At 54.8% G+C, this 24,360-nt stretch overlaps 2 protein-coding genes and 1 long non-coding RNA gene across 7 annotated transcripts; 1 reads left to right on the top strand and 2 right to left on the bottom strand.

Annotated features, from left to right (window-relative positions):
• The first annotated feature begins 1,176 nt into the window (after positions 1-1,176).
• LOC117035117 (uncharacterized) lies at positions 1,177-5,199 on the top strand. Of its 4 annotated transcripts, none has more exons than XR_004425177.1 (4): positions 1,177-3,223; positions 3,378-3,537; positions 3,812-4,122; positions 4,818-4,978. It is a non-coding gene; the product is annotated as an uncharacterized LOC117035117 (long non-coding RNA). The 4 variants fall into 4 exon arrangements; XR_004425176.1 differs by having other exon boundaries at positions 1,177-3,537; positions 3,812-3,914; positions 4,003-4,122; XR_004425175.1 differs by lacking the exon at positions 4,818-4,978 and adding an exon at positions 5,063-5,199 and having other exon boundaries at positions 1,177-3,537.
• EGLN2 (egl-9 family hypoxia inducible factor 2) lies at positions 5,110-12,379 on the bottom strand. Its single transcript, XM_033128732.1, is given in 6 exon segments — positions 5,110-5,752; positions 6,013-6,080; positions 6,262-6,398; positions 6,827-6,946; positions 11,508-11,641; positions 11,644-12,379. Coding segments are annotated over 6 exon segments (1,440 nt in total). The 5' UTR covers positions 12,347-12,379; the 3' UTR covers positions 5,110-5,474.
• Positions 12,380-12,452: 73 nt separating this feature from the next.
• On the bottom strand, positions 12,453-24,222 carry RAB4B (RAB4B, member RAS oncogene family). Of its 2 annotated transcripts, none has more exons than XM_033128770.1 (8): positions 24,049-24,222; positions 22,796-22,876; positions 22,412-22,526; positions 20,886-20,948; positions 20,655-20,809; positions 19,572-19,667; positions 19,353-19,483; positions 12,453-12,582 (listed from the first exon to the last, which is right to left on the bottom strand). In XM_033128770.1, the coding sequence occupies exons 1-7, from the start codon at positions 24,062-24,064 to the stop codon at positions 19,368-19,370; spliced, it is 642 nt and encodes a 213-aa protein (XP_032984661.1). In that variant the 5' UTR covers positions 24,065-24,222; the 3' UTR covers positions 12,453-12,582; positions 19,353-19,367. The 2 variants fall into 2 exon arrangements, with proteins under 2 accessions (XP_032984661.1, XP_032984660.1); XM_033128769.1 differs by lacking the exon at positions 12,453-12,582 and adding an exon at positions 15,145-15,519 and having other exon boundaries at positions 24,049-24,220.
• Between the last annotated feature and the right edge of the window lie 138 nt (positions 24,223-24,360).

The raw sequence follows: 24,360 nt of genomic DNA, 5'->3' as shown, positions 1-24,360 counted from the left end.
TAAAACAGAGATGGACGGTGAGATAGATGAACAGAAAGAAATAGAGATTGAGAGTGAGAGAGATACTGAGAGAAGAAACAAGACTCAATAAAGAGAGATAAAGACACTGAGAGACACTCCCAGAGACAAGCCTGGTCCCAGACCCTGCACAGCCCCCCAGGTCTGGGCCGTGTGCCAGGCACCTAGCGGAAAGCTGGATCTGGCAAGGCAGGGATGAGTGGAAGGGTGGGCCGCATTCCTGAAGTGTTCCAAGTACTGACTCAGCCACGTCCCCACTGCGGACCCAGCCATGCCTGGGTCTGTTTCCTTCAGCCCATGCTGCCAGGGTCGGCCTGAGTGATGCATAAGTTGGTCTGCCATCATGACCTGGCCTCAGGTGGGGGTGCCCACTGAGAGGCTTGGGGGACTGGATACCAGGGAGTGCAGCAGCATGGGCATAGGACATCCGGGAGCCATTGCATTGGGAATAGAAATGGTGGGAGTTCAGGTCAGGGCATAACAATAGGGATACAAGGGGACCAACATGTGGGAAGGAACCCAGGAGTCATAAGGATAGCACAGATGTGCTAGGCTGATAGGCACCAGGAGGCTAGGGGACTCTGTAAGTGTCTAGGAGACAGGTACAGTATACAGGGCTACAAGAGCAGTGGGCATGGAATTAATTGACAAGGGCTCAGGTGAGTCCCTAGGAATCCGTCATGGCACAGGAGTGCCAGGCTAATGGGCACATCATCAGGTGTGTTTTTATAAGTGTATTTAGGAGTCAGGAGTGTATTTAGGAATCAGAAGTATAGTCATGGACTACTTAACAATGGGATCCATTCTGAGAAATGTATCGTTAGGCGATTTTGTCGTGCAAGTATCACAGACCTAGATGGTCTAGCCTACCACCCCGCTAGGCTGTACGGTATAGCCTACCAGTATTTCTCCTAGGCTATCAGCCTGTACAGCTTGTTAGTGTACAAAACAACACGAGATTAAATCAAGCATAAGAGAAATGATACAAATCAGGAGATGTGGTAAACACGAGATGTACGAGGCTGCTGCCAGCATCATACGGCATACTGTTTTACAGCACTATTTTTTTATCAGTACGAAGTACACTCCAAAATGATAAAAGTATGGTAAATACATAAACCAGTAACGGTTGTTTATTATCATCAAGTATGTCCTGCATATAACTGTTATGTGCTACACTTTCCTACGACTGGCAGCGCAGGTGTTTACACCAGCATCACCACAAACACGTGAGCAATGCATTGTGGTATGACTTAACAACCACCACAGTGTCACCAGGCGATAGGAATTTTCCAGCTCCATTATCGTCTTACAGGACCATATATGCAGTCCACTGTTGACCTAAACGTCGTTATATGGCCCATCACTGTACAGGGTGCAGTTTTCAGGGATTACAGGCCCAGAGAGATTCAGGAATGCACACCTACAGGCTAACTAAGACAGACCCAAAAGGTGCTAGGGACTGAGGAGGGTGCACCCGTTGGCCAAGTGTAATGACACAGAAATGCTGGTGCATGCAAGTTGCCAAAAAGAGCAGGCTGAGGATAGTACAAAAAAAGGCCAGGCTAACCGGCACGCACTGCTAGGGCTAAGGGGCGGGGTGACCTTGAGTTGGGGAATCAAGAGAATGAGCAGTTACCAACGCCCAGCCCTCCCACTTCGGTCACCTCCTGTTCCAAGACCCCACGGGGATCTAACAGAGGCGAATGGGCTCAAGAATCCAGGATTGAGGGCATGATGACCACAGGAATAGTAGCGAGGCTGTTGCTGTTTCTGCTGCTGGCACTAGGCAGGCGAGGCAAGTTGGGGTGCGCGGCGCACGCAGGCGCAGGGGGCCCTACCCTCAGGCCCACACCTCTCCTGTTGCCGGGGAACGTGCTGCAGCTGAAGCCCAGACTCCTGGACCACGCACTCATAGAGGCAGTCCGGGAGGGAGTGGGTGAGGGTACAGAATTCTGAATTCATGGAGGTGGGGCTGGGGCTGGAACTCCTGGTTCTCTGAATGAAGACAGAGCTGAGGGTTCCACCAGTTCCCGAAGAAGGTTGAGGGGCCGTAAGTCCTTTGTTCTGGCAAAGAAAACTGGGTGGGTCGGAAAGCTGGGGACCTGGAGATCTGGTTGTGAGGAAAGAGGAGACGGGGGTGGGGAGTCAGATATCGAGGGAAGAGGGGCAGTGGGCTTGAGCTCCTGGTTCAAGGTGGAGTCGTGCTACTCTGTCCCCAACCTCCATTCCTGGGTCCTGAGGGAAGAGCTGGGTGAGGAGTCCGATGCCGGGGGAGGCGGGCAAAGGGGCCTGTTCTCCTGGTGCAAGGCTGGAAGGGGGAGTATTGAGGGCCCAGAAGCCTAGTTCTGAAGGTGCAGGGGGCTGGACACCTGGCTTTCTGGATCCTGAGGGAAGAGGGAGCCTGGACTCCTGGGTCTGAGGGAGAAAGAGGCTGGGGATCAGAACTCCTGGGCCTGGAATGAGGGCGGAGAAACGGAAACTCCCGGGTCTGAAGGGAGCTGGAGGCGGGGCTCCGGAGTCTTGGAGGAGGAAGCGGGGGTCGGGAGCCCGAACCAGGATCTGCTGAGCACCGGCTCCACGTAGCTCTGGCCGCTGAGACCCGCGCTCTACAGTGATGCTGTGCGGCTTCGCAACACTGCGAGACATGTTAGCGCTGCAGGGGGACACCTTCTCCGGCTGCGAGGTCATGGCAGTCTTTGAACGCCTCCCACTCGGAAGCCGTGAGGCCCAGGAGGTGGAAAGGCGGGCCTGGACATCCTGTTTGGGCAGCAAAGGGCGGGACCGGGAAAATGGAGCGGGGCCCAATAGAGTCAAAGCTAAAGAGCGCAAACCGGGAGGAGGGCGGGGTGGAGCTAAAGTGTCAGGTCGAGTCGGGGGCGGAAGGGTTGCTCGCCTCGTGCAACCCACAGAAGAGCCTAAGAGTCTAAGCCAAAGAGAGCAAGCGCTGGTCAGAGATTGAGACCAACAGAGGTGGGGCAAATGTGTGAAGAGGTGGCAACCAAAAGGTCTAAGAAGCAAAGCAAAGGGTTGCAAGGAAGTCGGCCCGCCCCCTGAACACTTCCCGGGGGCGTGGCTAACTCCTGGCCCTCCCCTTTCTCTGCCTCACCCCTAGGTATCGCGTTCGGGTTGGTACGCGGACCATCCTGGAGCGCGTCCTGGAGGCGGCGGCTCGTTGGCTTGGCGAAATTTCAAGCCACTATTGGTGCGGCCTGTTTGGGAAAGCAGAGGGAGCTGGTGTGGCTAACAGACCAGAAGGGGCCGCCGGAAGGCGTTTGGGTGGAACGAAGCCAGTAAGCCCAAGAGCTAGCTGGGAGCCGACCCACAGCGTTATGACCTCGCCCTGTTCCCACTTCCAGGGGTCCCGTTCAACCCCCGGCGGCTACTAGATAATGCTGTGCATCTGTTATCTGTTTCGTGGTCTTTGGGAACCGCTGTGGATACAAGTACCAGGAGTTCCTGAGGCTCCTGGACCTCTTCAGTGACAACTTCCGCATCATGAGTTCCAGACGGGGAGAGGTGAGAGGGCCGGCACCAATCCCTCCCTCGTGAGCCCAACCTATGCCAAATCCTGAGTCCATCCGTATACCTACCTAGTGTGGATCAGTCTTAGAATCTTAGAATGGAAGAGATCTAGAACTTATAACAGCAAAGTCCTGGTCCAGTTTCCTCTCTGTAGGGAAACTAGGGGTCTTATTCAAAGTCCCATTGAGAATCTCTGCCCCTAGTACATTTTCCCCTCCCTCCTGTACTGGCTCCCAGGCCTGCAACACCAAATCTCAAAACTTCACAGAACTTCGGGTCTTCATCTCTGATCAAATGCAGCGGCACCAGCAGACGCGACAGCCTGGGGAACCCGCGATTTAATGGACTGCTCCCTCCAGCAGATGGGTAAGGTGCAGACCCCTGCTGCCCTAAACTCTATCCATGCCGCCTACAAGGAGGTGCCTGGCATGCAGCAGCACCTGTTTCCTCTGTCCACAGGAACAGAACCACCCTGAGTCACTTCCTGTAAGAGACTTCGAAGACAACACATAACCCTTTTTTCGGCAGCACCAAGACCAGGAGCACCACCCTGTACTGCCGGCTCCTTATTCTACTCAGGTACCCACAGGTAACAGGTTTTCGAGCAGGAGAGCCCAGGATGAGGGGGCTAGGGTTTGGGGATGGCTGGGGGCTGGGGCACGAGTGGCTCACGTGCTCTGCCGGCCTCAGCCGAGGTGCAAGCTGAGCTGGACACTGTCGTAGGTCAGGCACATACCCCAAGCCTGGAGGTCCCGCAGGCTCCCCGGAGCCTGCCCTACGCCAATGCCATGCTGCACAAAGTTCAGTACTTTATTAGCATGCTGCCCCATGCCCTCACCCACGACACCCACCTGCGCAGTCACTTCCTACCCATGGTGCCCACAGGGCCTAGGGATTCTGCACAGGGGCTGGGGAGCACCTTTAACCAAGATCAACAGAAATTAAGACCCTGGGAACAAGAAATAAGGTCCACTTTCCCCCTGGCTTTTAAATGGGGTCTTGGATAGATGAAAGGCAGTCTTGCCAAGTTTGTAGGTAACCTCTGCATGTCCCCCCATGGCACCTTCCTGATTCCCCTGCTTGTATCTGCGCACCGGGACCCCACCCAATTCAAGGACCCAGACTGCTTCAACCCCAATTTCCTGGATAAGTTCCAGAGCAACAACGCCTCATGCCCTTGCCCCAGGTCTGGGCTAGGCAGGGAGGGGGCCAGCCAGGGCAGGCCCTGGGGTACATGGGGGTTCTCACCCTGCATCTCTGTGTCCCCGGGAAAGCGGATGTGCCTGAATGCAGACCTGCCCCATCGGAGATCTTCCTCTTCTTCACCATCACCCTGCAGCAGTTCTGCCTCCTCCCTGTGGGGAGCCCGACCAATATACTCGTAGACCTCACCCCGCAGTGCACTGGCCTGGGCAATGTCCCCCCAGCCTCCCAGCTCCGCATGGTGGCCCGCTGAAGTCAGGCTCAGCCATCCTCTGCTCACTGACTCAGACCTTCTTATCCTCTTTGGTCAATAAAGACCCTGAATTGCAGATAGAGGCAAGAAGAGGGAGCGAATCAGATGTGTGCAGCTCTGAGGTAAACTTTTATTTATTTCTTGGCTGACAGGACTTTCACACCCATGCTCCTCCCAGCACCTTTCATCCTGCCCAAGCAGTGGCAGCCTAGTCCAAAAGGTGCCATGGCCAAAGGGGTTGGGAGTCACTTCACATTCCAGGCTGGAGGAGTGGGGGGCTTGGGGGTTCTCCCCCCCCACAAACCTTTGCCAGCAAGAGGCCATGACTCACCTCAACCCCAAATCCTGCATCCTGGTGGGAAGTTGGCAATGCCTCCTTCCAGCTCTCCACACCTGAGAGGGGCACAACCAGACAGGACAGGACACAGGCCCCCAGCTCCAATAATGGTAGCCCCCAACACTGCCCTTGCCCAGGTCACAACCCCAAGCCCCCATCACAGGTCTCTCCTCTTCCTTGGTTGGTCCTCAGTAACTGAGGGAGCCCTCCACACCAGGCAGGACAGAGGCAAAGTTGGAAGCAGCAGCTGTGGCGGGGAAGGAATAGGCACCGAGACTGGTGGGCTGCTGGCGAGGCAGCGCAGGCCGGGGCTCTCCAGACGTCAGGGCAAGCGTCTGTCCGTGCAGCTCTGGGGATGGCCACTAGGTGGGCGTACTCGGCTGAGATACAGGTATTGGACACCTTCTGTCCCGACGCTGGGCGAGGGGAAGACAGGAGATAGTGAGTCATCAGTGAAGGGACAAAGAGATCAAGAAAAAGTTGGGAAGTGGGGGAAGAAGACCAGACGAGATGGGGCTCCTGTTGGGGCACCAGGAAAGGAGGTGTCTAGGGAAGGTGGACAGAGGTGGCAGGATTTAGTACAAGGCTGACGAGATGGATACGGTAGCTTGAGGCCTGGTGAGGTACATGGAATAGCAACAATCTGAGGGAGGGGATCCAAATAGAAAGCCGGTACCTAGCTGATACTTGTCTTTGGCTGCTGCTCGCTCCTTGGCATCAAAATACCAGACAGTGATGGCGTACCTGGGGACCAGAGCAGCCCCAGAGGGCGATTAGAGATCGCTTTTCTAAAATTCCAGCCACCATATCTATAGTGACACTAGAGCCCACCCTCTGAGCCTGGTTATGTTCCCACTATGTTCCGTCTCGGCACTTCATCACTCCCAGGGAACACCTGGGCACATCCCAGAAGTACGGGTCATACCTGGTGGCATAGGCTGGTTTCACTTCATGAGGGTTCCGCCGGTCAGACCAGAAAATGAGCAGCCGGTCAAAGAGTGGCTCGATGTTGGCTACCACAGGCCGGCCCTCGGGGAAGATCTGCAGCAGGCCGCCATGCACCTGAGGGCAAGCCAGAGGATGAGGCAGGAGGCTGGCACTGCCCACCCCCAGGTGCCCACCAGGGGGCGTAGCAGCTGCACGCATCACTCCCTCCCACTTCTCAGCCCCTAAAAAGGAATGACAACCCAGAGTCTGCATCACCATGGAGATGGGCAGGAAGCTACTAAAGACAGGAAATGGGAGGGTTCATTAGGCCAGCGGCTGGGCCAGACAGCACTATTCCCCAAAGGAGGAGGCTCTGCTCTGCCACTGTAGTCAGCCAGAGAGAAGGAGGGGCCATTCCCCAGGAAGAGCCAGGCCATGCGGCAAATTACCCCACCCCTCTGTGGACTGAAAAAGGGAACAGGAGAATAGTAGAAGCTGAACTGGAAGTGGAAAATGGAGTAGACGCACACCGCCCCTTCCCCATCCCCACCCCAACACCCTACCTTGACGTCCCAGTTCTGATTCAGGTAATAGATACAGGTGATGCAGCGCCCATCGCCGTGGGGATTGTCAACATGCCTCACATACCCCAGCCCGTTGCCTGGGTAACATGCCACCATGGCCTGTCAGAGACAGATGAGGGTGGTTTACTGGGGCTAGGCAGGACAGCTGAGGAAGCAGCCATTACCTCCTTTCTCACCGCTCCCTGCCCCTGGTCTCTCCCTTGTATTTAAGTGTCCTGGGTCCTCAGGGCGCCAGTCCCAACTTTTCTCCTTTTCAGCCACGCCCCCATCCACCCAGAAACCTCAGTTCCAGGGCCTCAACAGCAAACACACACACACACACACCCCCGCCACCCCCAAGCAGGGGCTCGGTAAGGAACTGAGTTTCATTTCTTAAAGATAACCGACCCACATCAGACATTTCAGCAGATAAAGGCAGCGTAAACGTTTTCTGATGTTGCGGCGATGTGGCCTCCCCCTTACACCAGGGGTTATCGTATCAGCTGCAGAATGGAACCACCTGGGACAATGAACCCAGGCCCACCCACCTCAGAGGTTCTCATGTACTTGGTCTAAGGTGGAGCCTGGAATTTTTAAAGGTTTCCCCAGGTAGTTCTAATGTGCAGCAATGGTAAGAACTGCTGCCCTCTGACCACAAAGAATCACCGCTAAGTAAATGATTTCTCCTACACATACCCAAACCTAGAGTGTGACTAGAACCTGAGATCTAATCCCAACTCCAAGGATAACTGGGTAGACTTGGACAGTCCCATCGCCTGAATAGGATTCAACTGCCTCATCTGTAAAATGGAGCTAATAAACAACTCTGTTTACAGCAGTGGCGTTAACCCCCTCTGTGAACCTAACTTTGGAAGTTCCTGACCCCGCACAGATCTAACAGGACTCACTCCAGGTCTTGGCTTCTCTGTGTACAGATCTAGCCACAGGTTCTCTCCTCCTCTCCCTGCCCATGCTGAGGCCTGGGCCTCGCCACTCGGGGCCTTTTCTCATCAGGGAGTTGACACAAAGGTGGAGGTGGTACTACGAGGTACTATGAGCTCCAGGTGTTCCTACAGCCCTAACTCCCAGGTTTCAAGTTTTAGGCCCTCCTCCGCTGGAGAACATCTGTCTTGACCCCTCGATCCAGGCCAGCTGCTGCTCCCCATTAACCCTCACTAAACCTGTGAGGCCACAGCCCTGCAGGACAGACAGCCTGAGGGAAACATTCCTGATCAAAAAGATCAGCGTCTGAGGCCAAAACAGGCTTGCAGAGCACCCCACGTTAGGCCAGATTGACTCAATCCCTCAGCCTCCTCCCAGGCCTCCTCCCAACACGTCATTCCCAGGGCTCCCCCCAGCATGAGTGTAAATCGCTCTGCATTCCACATGTGCGCCTGCACACCACAGCACCTGCCCTGGACAAGAGGCCAGGAGGGTTGTCACCCGGTCCGGCCACCCAGCAGTGCAAAGCACGCTTCTCTCGCAGCACCAGGGCACAGGCAGTGAGCAGGCCCCTACACCACCAGGCTCAGGAGCAGCCTCTGCACCGCTCACTCCCTGCAGGTGGGTCAGCGCTCTGAATAAGCACCTCACTGGCAAGAACACACAGCTGTGGCCCAGGAGACCTGGAATTTGTGAGTCACTGATTAGGGACAGGCAAGGACTCCCCAGTTAGGATAGAAGCAGAGATTTTGCTGGTTGTGCACAAGGAGGGGGTGGGGAAAGGGTTCCAGTGCTGCAACCTCTTCCCCCACAATCCATCCCAACACCGCAGCCAGAGACCTTTTTCTCCAGCTCTTCATTGTTCAAATCCCTTCAAGTTCCCACTGCATCCCCCCAAAACATAAAATATAAACTGTGCATCACAGCCTCACCTCTTATCCCTATCACTACGCTCCAGCCTCTCAGGCCTCCTGACTGTTCTCAGCCCTGGCTGTGCTCGTCCCCAAGGCCTTCGCACCTGCCTGGAACACTCTTCCCCACCCCCCCTCCCTGTCCTCTTGTTATTCAGGTCTCCGGTGAAGGGGCACCTTGAGTCCTCTAGCTGGAGGCACCTGGGCTGATTTTCTACTCCACCCCTCAGTATGAAATCAGCACAGGGAATGGTTTATCCAGTACTAGGCCCAGGCCTGGCTGCCTGGGGGGTACCTGCTGACTGGAAACACTCCTCTGGGCCTCAGCCTCTGTTCCATCCTGCCTGTGCACCCTCACAGAGGCTCTCCCACCATGCAAGGAGCACACCCTCAGTGGTCTGGCGTGGAATGGTCCTTGTGCATGAAGGCTGGGCACAGACACAGGCCCTTTAAGGCCGTCCTCCCCCCACACACGCATACCGTGGGGAATGGAGGGTGGAGGCGTACTCTGGCCCCAGCGGAACATCTACTTCCTCCCCCACAAGGGAAAGGGACAACAAGCAGAGTAACATGGACACACGGAAACTTGTTCCTCACCCTTCCCCCTCAGGGAAGGGGCAGCTGGGTTCAGAGCTAGGAAATTAGAGTTAAATGCTATTGGTGACACCGTGCCAAGAGCCCCAACACACACACACACACCCATCAGAAGCTGGGGACTAAGCCAAGGACAGCAGGCCCCACCTCCAAGCTGCTCTTAAAGGGGCAAGCCAAGCCCACCAGGCCCTCCCCGAGTCCCCTGTAGTAGTACTAGTAGGGGTCAGCTCTGTCCTACCCGCAGGCTAACTCAGCAGAGAGCAGGAAGACACAACACAGGAGCTCCACTCCAAACAACAGAGCAGGCTGTTGCTAGACCTAGCCGTTCTGGTGATCCGTGCCCCCACTACCACTGTGGCCACCCACCCTAGCACCCCACACTATCTTACTGCAGAGCCTGGGGAGGGAGCCCAGATGTTGCCCTTTGAAGGCAGGGAAGCCTGGAGTTGCTGTCTCACTGGGGCAGGGGAGGGTCTGAGAGGAACTCCAGTGATTGGGTTGGCTCCTTCCCTCCCTTCTTAGTCTACCCTGGCTCACCTCCCAGGGCAACAGGGGTCACCTAGGGCTAAAAAAGTCACACCCCCCCCAAATCCTAGCAAGGACCCTGTCCCCAACCACATCCAAGGCACCGAAGGGGAAGAGATCTGCTCCCTCTACCCTCCCCTCCTGAAACAGGCACAGGCTAGCTGGGGACTAGACCTGGTTTTCCTATCCTTGGATGAGCAAACTGAGGTTCAGGGAAGTGTCCTGCCCTGGGCCATTCAGCTCTTGTGGTCTACCCCCAACTTCTGGGACCCTGGGGTGAAGGTGCTCAGCACCCCACGGCCAGGGAGACTCCCACTAATCTCTCCTGCCTGCGCAGGAGTGGAGCCCAGGGAGGGGCCACCTCTGGCTCTCCAGCTATCAAGTAACAGGAGGGAGAGGGAAGTAGGACAAGTTCCAGCTGGGGGGGGGGAGGATACTGGCCTCAGCCCCAGGGGAGCCCTGGTCCCCAAGCCAGCTCCCGCCTGAGAGGGAAGCTGCACAGAGGCAGAACCCAAGATGGGATCTGAGAAAGGCGACATCAGGAGCACAAGCCCTTGCCTGAAGGACAGAACACAGGCAGTGCCATCAGCCAGGCATACTGGTGTTGTGCAGTGGGCACTCCCTACAAGGCCTTGTCCAAACGACACCAGGCCTTGGACTCAAGGTCAAGGCCCTCAATCCCCTTCATGAAGAGAACTATCTTGTCAGCAGGCTGGAAAAGCTCTATGGACCATGGTCCTAGGCAGGGCCCTGACAGCTGCCCATAAACTCCCATCAAATCAGCACTTTCTTGAGAGTATCGCAAAATGGCAAGATTCTCAAAAAGGCCCAGGTTCCAAAAAAAGATTAGGAACTAATATTCTCAAGAAAAAGGGACCAAGAAGAGACACACAGGCAGAGCGTCAAGGGAACAGACCAGAGCCGGACAGGGATGAAGTGATGGGCAGACAGGATAGAAAGGGCGGAGGACAGGGTCTAGGATGGGGAGGACCAGGAAAGATGGGGGCAGGACTTCCACCCTGGCCAGCACACAGGCACCCAGTGCCACCCCCAGGAAGCTGTCCTTAACAGACACCATAGTATGGGCATATAGAGCACCACGTGGTCCAGCGCCAGGCACAGCAGGCAGCACCTCCTCCCTCAGCCTGGCACTGGCCTCAAACTGCCACCCTCCCGCCTCCACCTCCTGGTTCTCCTGCCTAGGAGAAAGAATGGACAGACCAGAGGCAGATGGGGGACAGGGCAGACCAGACACATAAGCCAGCAGACAGGGATGGATGAAAAGATGGGGAAACGCGGAAGGATGAAGGAAGACAGGGACAGACAGGTGCAGATGGACAGACTGAGACAGAAACATGTGCCTGTCTACATGGACCGTTCTTGGGCTGGGACCCATGTACAGGTGTTGGGCTATGAATGTCAGCACCTGTCTTCAGGTTCTTCAAGAGGATCCCTGGCAAGGTCAAGAAGCACTGTGGCTACAGGACAAACCCTTGGTTTACAGGTACACAAACTAAGGCCCACAGGAAGCAAGTACATAGACCTTCCCCCACCCCTGAGTTCCCTCAGGGAGTAAGAGCCCAAAGCAAACTCCAACACTCCCTCCAATGAAACTGCCTATATCCTTCTGTGACCCAAGAGGCCTGTCTCCAAACCCACTGGTGCTGAGAGCACAGGGCATCCCACAAATGCGAGCTGGGCAGCCTTACCTTGGTGCGCCCGTTGATGACGTAGCCGCCCAGCCTCCCAGCGCAGTGCCGGATCACAGCGTCCACATGGGCCATGAGGGCCCCGATGCTTCTGCAGCCCGGCTCGTGGCCTTCCACCCAGGCAATCTGGTCCCACGGATGCTGCGTGGCGGGATAGCCCGCTGGCTCACTAGCTGCCCATCACGCAGGCGCCCACCACGTTTCAGGACCTCCACCTCGGCCAGCACACGGCTACCCAATGCCGCCCCCAGGAAGCTGTCCTTGACACAGATGCCGTAGTACCGCATGCAGGGCACGATATAGTCCAGGGCCAAGCGCTCAGGCGCAGCAGGCAGCTCCTCCTCCCTCAGCCCAGCGCTGGCCTCACCACGGCCACTGCTGCAGCCCATGCCGCCCTCCCCCTCCACCTCCTGGTTCTCCTGCCTGGCCCAGGGCCGCTTGCTGGGTGCAGGGGCATCCCCACCATCCTCTGCCCATTTCCGTTTAGGGGCTTCAGGCCGGGCGCCCTGGGCTGCCAGTCGCTGGCACCCCTTGGTGACCAGTGCCGCAGCACCCTCACTCTGCAGTGGCCGCAGCTCGCCACCATCCTGCCCACCAAAGCCCTCTGGCAGGGGGCTGGCTGTGGTGGAAGTGGCTGTAGCTCTGGGGGTCCCACTCCCCGCTGAGGCCTCAGCAGGCGCTCCTGGACATCCTGGACGGTGGTAGGAGGGTAGCAGGGGACACGGCAGGTACCTCTCTACCCCCATCCTGGACCGGCCAGGCTCCAAAGGCTCTGACACAGAACCCGGCAACAGAGGGAGAGCCTGACTCAGGGGCTGCGGATGGCACGGGCTGTCCATGGCAGCACTGTCTTCATCCCCCGGGCATGGAGGGCACGGCCCGGGCCCATGGTGCCACCCTCCTCCGCTGCCGCCTCCTCCACTTGATGCAGCTGGGGGCCGGGGTGGCCGGGCCTGGTGTGGGGCTGGGTGAGGCAGGGCAGGTGGCAGAGGCTCTTCTAGTGCCCTGGGGGTGCTCGCTGGTCCCCAAATCCTCTTCTGTCCCTAGGGGCTTGGAAAAGGACCTGTCAGGGTGGCTGGAGGGAGACAGGAGAAAAAAAGGGATGTGAGAGGAGCTAGAGGCAGGTAGGATGGCTGGGGGACAGGGTGAGGGGTGGAAGGGCAGTAGAAAGGCAGACAGATTTGGCTACAGAGACGCCAAAGTCTGAGCCAAGTGAGGGAGAAGACCCTGGGAATTTTGGAGGGAAATCACTGACAGACAAGAGTCAGTGAGGGAGGCAGCGAAGAACTTAGGCTGGATGGATGACCCAAAACAGAAGACTGAGGTGGAGGCTGGGAGAGAGAGCATCCTCTGAGACAAACAGAAAAGAGGGAGGGGCCTGAAGTAGAAAAAGAACGGTGGAGGAATGGGGAATAGGAGAGTTAGACAAATAGAGGTGATCTGCCTGGGGGTTCCAGAGAGACACAAAGAAAATGTGTGTGGGGGGTCTACAGAGCAAAATGGGGAGTCCAAAGACAAAGAAAACAGGAGGGTTGGTGGGGGGCGGGGGGAGACAGAGACAGAAAAACAAACCGAAGAAAAGCTGGGAGGGCCTGAAACAACCGGACAGACCAAGGTGGAAGGATCGACCTGAGCCCAACGGGAGGAAGCCTGTTGGGGGCTGACACACCCAGACGGAAGGGAGGTCCTGAGACAGACAGACGGACGGAAGGGAGCCGCCGGAGGGTCCACAGCGACAGAGGAAAGGGCGGAGGAAGGATCACGCACTCGCGTACAAGACTAGGGAAAACAGCGACCACCCCCTCCCCGCCAACTCCCTTTCGTGCAGGCCCTGAGGCTTCGACGGGGCGCAGCAGGCGACGGAAGTAGGGCCTAGGGACCGCTAGGGTCCCCGTGCCCTCTCCCCTACCCCTCTGCCGGGCGCGCACTCCTCACAGCCACCCCAACCCCTCGCAACGGCCGGCGTTCAACGTGCCCGTCGCGCAGTGTCTCCCCCCTGCCCCCCCCCCCCCCTCCCCGGGGTCGCCACGCTCCGCCACCGAGGGCCCGGCGCGCGTCCCCACGCCCAGCCCGGCTCCCGCCGGCGACCCGACTCGAGCGCCCTTTCTGCTCTGCTCCTTTCCCTCCCCGCTCTCTACTCACCGAGGTTTTTCCTCCGGCCCCGGCGCCGCCGTTTGTGCCAGCCGTCCTGCGCCGCGCAGCGCGCCATACCCCGCCCCCACCACCCGCGGCGCTCCGCCCCCCGCCTCGCCCGGTGGATACGTGACAGTGCCTGGGCAGAGGAGAGAGTGCGCAGGCGCGAGCCGCGCGGGGCGGAGCGCGGACTTTCAGAGCACCACCCTCGAGACAGGGGAGGTGGGCCGACCGACGAGGCTCATTTGCATTCTACGTCCCGCCCCTTTGCGCGAAAGGAGGACAGGCCGTTAGAAAAGGCTGAATTAGGGAGGGGCAGTTTATGCGCACCTTACGCCAAGCGACGTGGGAGGGTTATGAAAATAAAAATGCTATTTGGACAGACCCACTCCCTCAGAGCCTAGAACTCCGCAATGAGTAGCAGGGTCGGAGAGTGGCATACAAATCACCGATGTTATTTACATGAACAGCTCCGCCTTTTCACGGCCCAAGAATAAGGATATTGAGAAATATCGGGGGACTTAGTTGGCAAATGTATCTAAATTAACACGTCAGTGACAATTTACATAAGGCCTTTTTATAACGGAGGAAAAAAATGCCGAACGTCCTTGAGAGGCTAGAAGGGATGTGCAGACGTATCCTAATCTCTGCTCTGTCTCAAGACAATTGCAGGAGTCGGAATAAAGCAACGCAGAGAAGACATTTGCATGACAGTCTGAGGTCTTTAAGAACACTTTGGGCGACTGGGCCTGGGAGAACTATGCAGATAAGGTCATTGGAATGCTGCACCCTCTCTGCCATCGCCCCCGCTGAGCTGGGGCTCAGGCTTGCCCAGGGTGGGTTAAAGCTGACTTGGGGGTAGCAGAACAGTTAGAGGAGGGGGCTTCACCTGTCCCTGGCAGAACACGTACGGTGTCCGGTGTCAGCGGTTCACCTGGACACAAGGCGATAACACCTGACTCCAGAGTCAGGGTTGCACAAAGACCCACACAGGGTTCATGGTCACACACAAGAGTATCAAAGGAACCACATTCACATCAAAACACACAGCCCTCAGGGGCACACTTGCACAGTCACACACCCCATAGTGTGTGCCTCAGACTTGCAAGCGTCAGATATGCATAGGTATCACCCACAGGCCCGAATTCTCATTCATGCTGCTTGGTGTCCCAAACACCAGCCTCATGAATACAATTACCAAGGACACAGTCGTCACAGTGACACACAAGCAGCACACATTCCTACAGATACCATCACTCACGTCACAAACACAGGGATATCAGTGTTATACATGTGGACCTCCAGCAGGCACTGTCACAAAATGTGGACACAGTGACAGACTTCCTCTACAAGACACGAGTCATGGAGTCATGATGTATCCCTACACCATGTCCAAACCATAAACACGGCTCCAAACATCATGACACATGATTCTTTCATCAGGGACCTCTTCAGTCGCCCCTCCCTCCCTGCCACCCCAAAATGACAGAGGCCAAGACACCGGTGTAAACAATGCTTTATGGGGGTGGGGTGGGGCAGGGCAGGCCTCCAGGTAATAAATAACTCGTACTCACAATGGCAGGGCCAGGGGAGCTGGGGCCAAATGGCCCTGGTCTCAGGGTTTGGGAACTCTTCAAGAAGGGTTAGGGGTTCAGGGGATACAGGGGTTAGCCAAGACAGAGGAAGCAGCAGCAGGTACGGATTTCCCCTTCCCCCGTGGCTCAGTCTTGCCCCTCAGCCAGGCCCCACCAGGCCAGGGAAGGGGGACAGGTGGCAGGGCAGCTTCTCTGGGGCCAGGGCAGGTGAGGGGCTTGGCCTCCCGGGGCCTGGGTCTGGGCCCCAGCCAAAAGGGCAGGGCTGGTCCTGGAGAATAGGTGAGCTGAAAGAAAAGTGTGTGGTGAACTGGAAGGATCCTGGCTCTGTCCAGCTGGTCTGTCTGTCTCATTTCTGGGTATCTTCCTGCCATCTGTGTCTGTCTGTCCATACCTTTCTCCCAGAGTGTCTGCACTGTCTGTCTGACTTTCTATTTCTCGTCTGCATATAATTTGGGGCACTCTCTCTGAGGTTATCTCCCTGTTTGTCTCAGAGAGCTGTCTCCTTGAGACTGTAGAGAGGCATCTCAGTGTCTAAATTTTGTGTCCCCACTTTTGGAGGTCTGTGTCACTCTACGGTCCTGGATCGCCCCCGCTCCAGGACTCATTCAAGGGTTTTCCAAAGAGAGGAGACATATTCGGTTAGCGGTTCTTGCTTTGTTGCAGGTAGCATTACCTGGGAGCTTCTAGAAATCCCAAAATCATTTCATAATCTCTGGGATGAAGCCTGGGCATCAGTTGTTTTTAAAGCTCTCCAGGTGATTGCAATGAGCAGGACTGCATTAGTGCGTTGGGAAATCAGTTTGGTGGGCACTGACCAATCTTTGAATTAGAATACATAGGTTTGGCCCGGTGGCTCAGGTGGTTGGAGTGCTGTGCTCCTAACGCGAAGATCGATGGTCGCCCATCGATTCCCACATGGGCCAGTGAGCTGCGCCCTCTACAGCTAAGATTGTGAACAACAGCTCTCCCTGGAGCTGGGCTGCCGTGAGCAGCTGGCAGCTGGCAAGAGCTGCTGTGAGCCATCAGCTGACGGAATGCTTCAGTAGGGGGGAGCGCAAGGCTCATCACACCAGCATGGGCCAGGGAGCTGTGTCCTACACAACTAGACTGAAAAACAACAGCTTGAACTGGAGTGGGGGGTGGAAAAGGGGGAAGAAAGAAAAAGAAATCAAATACATAGAAAATATCAAAAATGTCCTTCGATAGATGAATGAAGAAGTTGTGGTATATATACACAATGGAATACTATTCGGCGATAAGAAAAGATGATATAGGAACATTTGTGACAACATGGATGGATCTTGAGAGTATAACGCTAAGCAAAATAAGTCAGACAGAAAAAGCTGAGAACCATATGACTTCACTGACATGTGGTATATAAACCAAAAACAACAAAAGAACAAGACAAACAAATGAGAAACAGAAACTCATAGACACAGACAATAGTTTAGTGGTTACCAGAGGGTAAGGGGTGTGGGGGGTGGGAGATGAGGGTAAAGGGGATCAAATTTATGGTGATGGAAGGAGAACTGACTCTGGGTGGTGAACATAATGGAATTTATGGATGATGTAATACAGAACTGTACTCCTGAAATCTATGTAATTTCACTAACAATCGTCACCCCAATAAATTTAAAAAAAAACAAAAAACAGAAAATATCAGAGTGCATTGTATGTAATAAGAATTTTGGTCCACAGAGACAGACAGCAGACAGGTGGGCGTCAGAGGCTGGGGCAATGGGGAGTGACTGCTTGATGGGTATGGGGTTTCCTTTGAAGGCAGTGAAATGTTTTGAAACTAGACAGAGGTGGCCGTCACACAATCTTGTAAATGGACTAAATGCCATCAAATTATGCATAAATACTTTTAAATGACTAGATTTGTGTTATGTACATTTCCCCTCAATTTTTAAAAAAGGATATTAGTGCTAGGGAATCATGTGTTTCCGTTTTATATGTGTGTGGCAGTATTAAATCAGCACGTATTTCCTCCTTCAGATTGCAGCCAACAAATTTTGAAAAAGTATCACCCTATTATATTTGATTCCCTGAGGGCAAACCCTGAAACAGACCCTGTGCTGACTAAGCCCTGGGGTGAAGCATACACCCCCATCCATTTCTGCACAGCCAGTGTCAGTCCCTATTCTAAGCACTTTACATGAATTAACTATTTATCTTCTCAACACCCACATGAGGAAGATACTATTATTGAGGAAACCAAGGTCCAGAAAGGTTAAATAATTCATCCTAGCTACAAAGTGACAGAGTCAGAATTTAAACACAGGCAGCCTGGCTCGGGAGTCTGATCTGTCACCTCCTTTCCTTCTCAGATTGGGAAGAAAAACATCAAACGAATAATAACAATCAAGTGTACAGAGTTGAGAGCTTTAAAAAAGGAAGGGGCAGTTTTGAGACCACCCAACAAGAGGGAGTGACCCCGTCTGGGATAAAGGTCCCTGCAGGAAGAGTCACGTTAGCAGCAGAGACCAGATGATGAGTGGGAGTTGGTGTAAGAAAGGAGGGAGGACAGGCGCACCCAGCAGAGGCACAGCAGATAGAAAGGCCTGGAATGAAAAAAACGAGTACTGCCCCAAAGAACTCATCCTGGACTCCTCTCTCTCAAATTCCATATCCATTCATCAGGAAATCATATTGACTCTGCCTTCAAAGTATATCCAAAGTCTTTTTCCCCATAACCCCCCTGGAGCTGCCAATGGCTGGGGGTGGACATGAAGCACACAGAGAACTGAGAAGAAATTCACCCCCAGAGAGGTGGGGATATGATCCTGTAGATCCTGCAAGTCTGTCAAGGAGTTTGGAACAAGCAAGGCTTCCTGAAGGAGGGGGAGGAGATTACCAGGGAAGAAAGGGAAGGAAGGGTGTTCCTGGCAGAGGGAACAGCATGACTAAAGAAAGATGCAGAGAAACAGAGAACTTCAGTGTGACTGCAGTGGTCTGAGAAATGGGAAGAGATGCAAGTTGAGGCAGGAGAGGCTGGCACGGGCCAGCCCCTGCAGAGTCAAACACCAGCCTGAGGAGCCTCAGCTGTGTCCCATGGGTCCTGCGAGCCATGGATGAATGGTTTTAAACGGGGGAGGGATAAGATTGGATTTGTACTTTGGAAAGACCCAGTGGCTACATGAAGAGGAGACATGACTAAAGACAGACCAGGGAGGATACAGAACCTATCACTTCTCAACCCGTCCTCCTCCCCACAGTGGTCCTGTCCACCACTGTCTTTGACTTTGCAGTAACCTTCTCACTGGTCTCCCAGCAACCACCCTGCTCCCATGGTGCCCCGTCCCGAATATGCAGTCAGAGCGCCTCTGTGATCACCTGATCAGATTCCATCCCTCCTCTGCATAGAGCCCTCCTATGGCGCCCAACCCACCCAGGGTATAAGCCCCAATCCTCCTCTACTCTCATATCCTGTTTACCAACCCACCCCCCCCCAACACACACATTCTCTCTCTTCCTCTCTCTCTCTCTCCCCGCAACTCCACTCCAGCCGAATTGGCTTCCTTGGTCTTCCTCACCCGTGAGAGGCATGACCCTACCTCAGGACCTCTGCACTGGCTGTTCTCTCTGCCTAGAATACTCTTCCCCCACTCTCCCCCGCCCCATCCCCACATGATCCCCTCCCTCACCTCCTTCAGGTCTTTGCTCAAACGTCACCTTCTCAGTGAGGCCTTGCTTCATCATCCTGTTTAAAATTCCGCTCCTCCACCTCTCCACCCCTCCTTGCCCTGCTTTACTTTTCTCCACAGCTCTTACATCTCTAACTACTATATAATTTATTTATGTATCTTGTTGATTGTCTCCATCACAGGGCAGGAATTTTAGTCTGTTTCACCAGTGACTGGAACAGGGTCTGGCACACAGCAGACATGTAGTAAATATTTGATGAATTATAAATGGGAGGATCAGACATCCAGTGAAGAGAGCTGGCAGTGGGATGGAAAAGACTTCCTCGTGCCTGGGAAGATGACTACTTTAACTCAAGTGTTTTTGCATCTTTCTCCGTTTCTCTTGTCATTTCTCCTTTTCCGTGTTCTCTGTCCCTGCTGTGTATTCCCCCTTGCCAGAAGACCACCCCTGCAGTCCCCGAGTATCCCACCTGGCTCCAAAGGTCTCAGCAGCCACAGGGCTGAGGGGCCACGGCCTGGGCACTCCGAGGCTGTCGCAGCTGGCGAAGGGAAGCGTCACCGTACTGAATTCCTGAGCCCATCCTCTCAGGGTCGAGCTCACCTGCCGGGGAGGGGACAGATCAGGATTGGTCCCTGGGAGAACTCTGAGCCCTGCCTTCCATTCCCACTCTGGTCAGTCGGGGCCTCACCTGAGTCGATCTTGTTCAAGATGGTGCGGGCACACTTCAGGAAAGCCTCCTCCACGTTTTCCCCAGTGAGAGCGCTAGTTTCCAGGAACATGAGTTCTGGGGGCAGACACTCAGAAGATCAGGGCCTCAGTCAGTCCCCATTCTCCACTCTGACCTTGACCTGCTGCCTCCTTCTGTTCCTCAAACATACCACCTTTGCCCTCACTCCCAGCCTAGGTACATGCCATTCCCCTGCCATGAATGCCCTCCTCCCCAGGTACCCACCTAGCTCTTTCTTCAGAGCTCAGCTCACACCGTCTCCTCCTTCAGAAAGTCCTCCCTGACCTCCTAGGATGGGTCAGGTGCCTCCTCTGGGCTCCCACAGCCCCTTGAGCCTCCCCGAGCTGTGAGCCCATGAGAGCTGGGACCAGGGCTGTCTTTATCACTGGTCCCCAGCACCATCTAGCAAGGCCCAGGTCCACCACAGCCCACCCATCAGTCACGTGACAGGGTCTCACAGTAAATTAAGAGTCAGGATTGAAACCCACATCTTTCTGATGGCAAAATCTCCGCGAAACCTGGAGATGACAAGCGAAAAGAATGTGGACAGACCCTAAGCCAACAGATGTTTCAAATGGGTTTGCACTTGGGTACCTTTTGATGGGGCTATCAGTCTTGTCCAGTCCCCTAATGCCAATGACTGCTAACATGGGGTCAACCCTGTCCTACCTCTTTCTTCACAAAACATGCCTGTCCCCTAGGGTCATCAGAGTTCACAGCCTCCACCTTACACCAATAGCCTGTGCCCTCCCCATGGTGGTTGAAACCTTCTTAGCAGCCAACATTAAGTACCCACTCCATCCAGGTGGTGCTGGGGCTTTCCATGGACCATCTCCCTTAACCATCACTCAGGATGTGAGGCAGAAACATTGAGAGCCCCACTTTCCAGATGAGGAAACTGAGGACCAGAGTGGTCACACGGCACATGTGTGGTAACACTCATATTTGAACCCAGACCTCCAAACCTCCTCATTCTCCTGCTGGGTACAGTCATAGAGAGCCAGAAGGCCCATGGCCCCAGGGAGCTGACAGTAGGGCCCTCACCGTTCTCCTGGGCAAAGCGGGAGGCCTCCAGGAAAGTGACCTCACGCTCAGAATCCAGGTCCTTCTTGTTGCCACAAAGGATAACCACAATGTTGGGGCTGGCCAGCGTGCGGGCGTCCGTCAGCCAGGCAGCCAGCGAATTGTAAGTCTCCCGGCTGTGGAGATAGAGGAAGGAGAGAGGTGGGCACAGGACAGGGGCTGCCTGCCCCCCCCACCATTCCACATACCCACCTTGTGATGTCGTACACCAGCAGGGCTCCGGCTGCCCCTCGGTAGTAACTCCGCGTCACTGACCTGTGGGGCCAGGGGGACCCAGTCACCCCTGAGGCTGGGGTCTGCCCCAAGACTGCCCCCCTCTGCGGAGAAAGACTGGTGGTTCGGAGACCCCCCTTCATTGCTGGCCCATCCCCCAAAACCTGGCATGGTGTGGCCTCACTACAATTTCCCTGTCTCACAGTCTCTGTCCCCCTCAATCTCTATCTCACTTAGCTGTTTGTTTGTTTACCTCTGTTTGAGTCTTTCCGTCTTTGACTCTCTGCGTCCCTGTCTTTCTGAATCTCTTCGTTGGTCTCCCTCCCTTATGTGTGTCTTTAAATCTCCATTTCTCTCTGTCTCTGTCTCTGTCTCTCTCACCTCACTCTTGCATTCTCATTCATTCATTCATTCATTCAACATTTTCTGTCATCTCCCCTTTGCCCAGTCCTGGCCAAGTGCTATGCAATTACATCCGCTTGTTTCCTGACCATACACAAGGGCCAAGTTGTATATGTCTTCTCCAAGATGAAAGGCTGAGGGCGGATCTTCTGGGGAGGCAGTGTCTGGGGAGGTCCCTTTCCCAGTATGGCCCCCAGTCTGTATCTCCCTGTGTCACCAGGCTGGGTCCTTTGGGAACTCATGCAATCATTCCACAAGCATTTATTGAACATTTACTACAATCCAATTCATGTGGCATACTTGTGTCTCCCTCGCCCTCTCTCTCCGGCCTCACACAGTGGACTAACACACGAGTATAGCTTAGCTACGAAGCGCTGCCCAGGGACCACACTTCTCCGTGGACCAGATTCCCTGTTTCTCAGACTCAGGGTTTCTACGTGTCTATTACCTTTTCTGCAGACATTTTCTGAAGACATACTGTGCGCTGAGCCCTACATATATCTCTTTGTCCCCACAACACAGAGATTTCTCCATCTCTGGCTACACCTGTCCCACTCTCCGTCTTTGTCTCTATTCTCTCTGTGTGTCCTTATCTCCCTTATCTTTCTCTTCTCTCTGTCTCTGTCTTTCTCTCTCCCTGACTGTGTGTATCTCTTTCAAGTGTCTTTCTATTTTAGTCACTCTCTTTCCATCTCTACCCACTCATGCCCACCCCAAGTGTGTCTTTCTCTGCAGGCCTGGTCTCTCGCTAGGCACAAGTCTCCATCCCTCCAGCCATATGGGTCTCACTACCATAGTCTCTCTAAGGTCTGCTGGCCTCTCCGTGGACCTCTCACTCTTCACTATGCTTCTTTCTCAATCTCTTTTTTCTCTCACTGTCTCTGTCGTCCTCTCTCCAGGACTTATTCTCTCTTTGGCTGTATGTACGTGCTACTCAGTCTCTGTCTCTCTCCCTCTGTCTTGCCTGCCCTCTCAGTGTCTCCTTGCTATTATTGTGTCTCCAAGTGACTGCACACCTCTCTCTCTCTCTCCCATTTTCTCTCCTCTCACTTCCCTCCTCCCCCCACTCTCTCTCTCTCTCCATGGGAGCCCAGCCCACCTACCGAAACCGCTCCTGGCCAGCCGTGTCCCAAATCTGTAGTTTCACAGTCTTCCCACCCACGTTGACTACCCGAGATCCGAACTCCACGCCGATCGTGTGATTGGAGTCCTGTTTGACTGGAGTGGGAAAGCGAAAAGAGGCAGTGGAGGGACTCAGAGGATTCCCTGTCCTCCAAGACCTCCTCAGCCCGTACAAATCCAGTCTCATTGTTGAGGCAACTGAGGCTCAAGGAGGACTTAGCAAAGAACATACACCAAGGCAAGGACCAGGCAGCCAGCACTGGAATTGTACCTATGGCCACCCTGCCCTTGCTTTCCCCAACCGCTGCCCATGCCGTGCCCATGGCCACTGTTCAGTGCTCTCAGGACCACTCGCAGATACTCACATTTATTTTCAATGAACTGATGAAGGAGACATGATTTGCCAGTTCCTGCACTGCCAATCACCAGGAATTTGAAGAGGAAGTCTGAGCAGATAGAGCCCAAATCAGGAAAACCCATATGGAAAGAAAGATACAGGGAAAAATATGGAATCCAAGAGGCCATCACAGTTACAAGGAGAGAAACACACAAAGGCAGAAACAGACCAATGGGTAACAACAGTAACAGCTAATTCTTACATAATGCTTACCATGTACCAGACACAGTTTTAAAGTTCTTTACTTACATCAACAGCTCACTTAATCCTCAGGAAAACTATATGAGGGAGGTATACTAATAGTTATCCCCATGTCCCAGATGAGGAAACTGAGGCCAGAAAGGTTAACTAACTTGCCCAAGGCCCCTAAGCTAGGCAGAGCTGGAGTTCAAACCCAGGCTAACTGGCTCCAGAGGCCAAGCTCTTAGCGATTACATTGCTAAGGCCTCTTGACAGCCATTTTATCAAGGACTACACTCTACCTCATGACCCTTACAACTTCACCTCCTACCACTCTGACTCTGACTCCACTCTAGCCTTTGGCTTTCAGTCTACTTCTGAAGATGACAAGCTGGTTCCCACCTTAGGGTCTTTGCCCTTGTTCACTATGCTTTTTTCTATTTGTTGAATGAATGCAACTCCCTCTGACTCCTAAACCAGTGCTCTTCCTACCGCACCCGCTCCTCCCACCTCCTATCCCTCCATCCCGATTTTCCAATTCTAAGTCCCTCCTTCCCTCCCGCAGCCCAAGGCCCTGCCCCACCCCTTGCCACAAGTCCCACCCCCTAATTTCAAGGACAACTCATCCCCAACCCCATTCCAGACCTCAAGCCAGAACAATCCCTGCATCCAGAGTATCCCTTCAGGCACCCCCGGAGCCCATCAAATTCAACCCCTGCCACTCACAAGTAAGCCCCGCCCCATCCACGCAGGCTCCGCCCCGACACATTAAAGCCCAACCTCTCCCTCAATGTCTACTTGACCCATGACTGGCTCCCTGAAGTCCCGCCCCAAATCTATTAAACCCACAACCAGATCTTCAGGCTCCGCCCAAATCGATTAAGCTCAGCCTCAGACCCACTAAACCCCACCCAGTATCCACTAGGCCCTGCCCCATAACACCAGACCCCGCCCCCTCATATGTAAAGCCCCGCCCCATTCCCGCAGGCCGCATCCTCCCTGGGCCCAGACCCCAGACCCGCTTTGGCCCACCACCCTCACCGTAGGTCTCAGCCATGACTCGGTCGCGGCCGCTTAGGGCCGCAATATGGCGCCGCGGCCGCGCCTGCTCCTCGGCTGGCAGCCGCTCTACTCCGGCTGCAGCCCCGGCTCCTTCCTACTCCAGGGGCCCGGCGCCGCCACTTCCGCCTCCACCCCCCTCCGGCGCGACCCGCTAGGGCTGCAGGATACCAGGCCACACTTCCCAATGTCAGGGATTGGCGGATTCGGAGGCCAGGGGGAGGGACAAAAGGCACGGATTGGTGTTGTGAGAGGGGTACAGCCGAAAGGGGCGGAACCAAGACGAGTGATTGG

Source organism: Rhinolophus ferrumequinum, chromosome 15, assembly GCF_004115265.2.
Source record: "Rhinolophus ferrumequinum isolate MPI-CBG mRhiFer1 chromosome 15, mRhiFer1_v1.p, whole genome shotgun sequence".
NCBI classification, from domain to species: domain Eukaryota; kingdom Metazoa; phylum Chordata; class Mammalia; order Chiroptera; family Rhinolophidae; genus Rhinolophus; species Rhinolophus ferrumequinum.
The sequence above is the reverse complement of the archived record's forward strand: the minus strand, read 5'-3'. Positions and strand labels throughout refer to the sequence as shown.

What these genes read in the sequence shown, in the direction of transcription:
- RAB4B (XM_033128770.1), bottom strand. An exon ending in GCTGGCCAGGAGCGGTTTCG is followed by an intron (nt 20,949 to 22,411) that starts GTAGGTGGGCTG and finishes CTGGCCCCACAG; the next exon opens with GTCAGTGACGCGGAGTTACT. An exon ending in CTGGTGTACGACATCACAAG is followed by an intron (nt 20,810 to 20,885) that starts GTGGGTATGTGG and finishes CTATCTCCACAG; the next exon opens with CCGGGAGACTTACAATTCGC.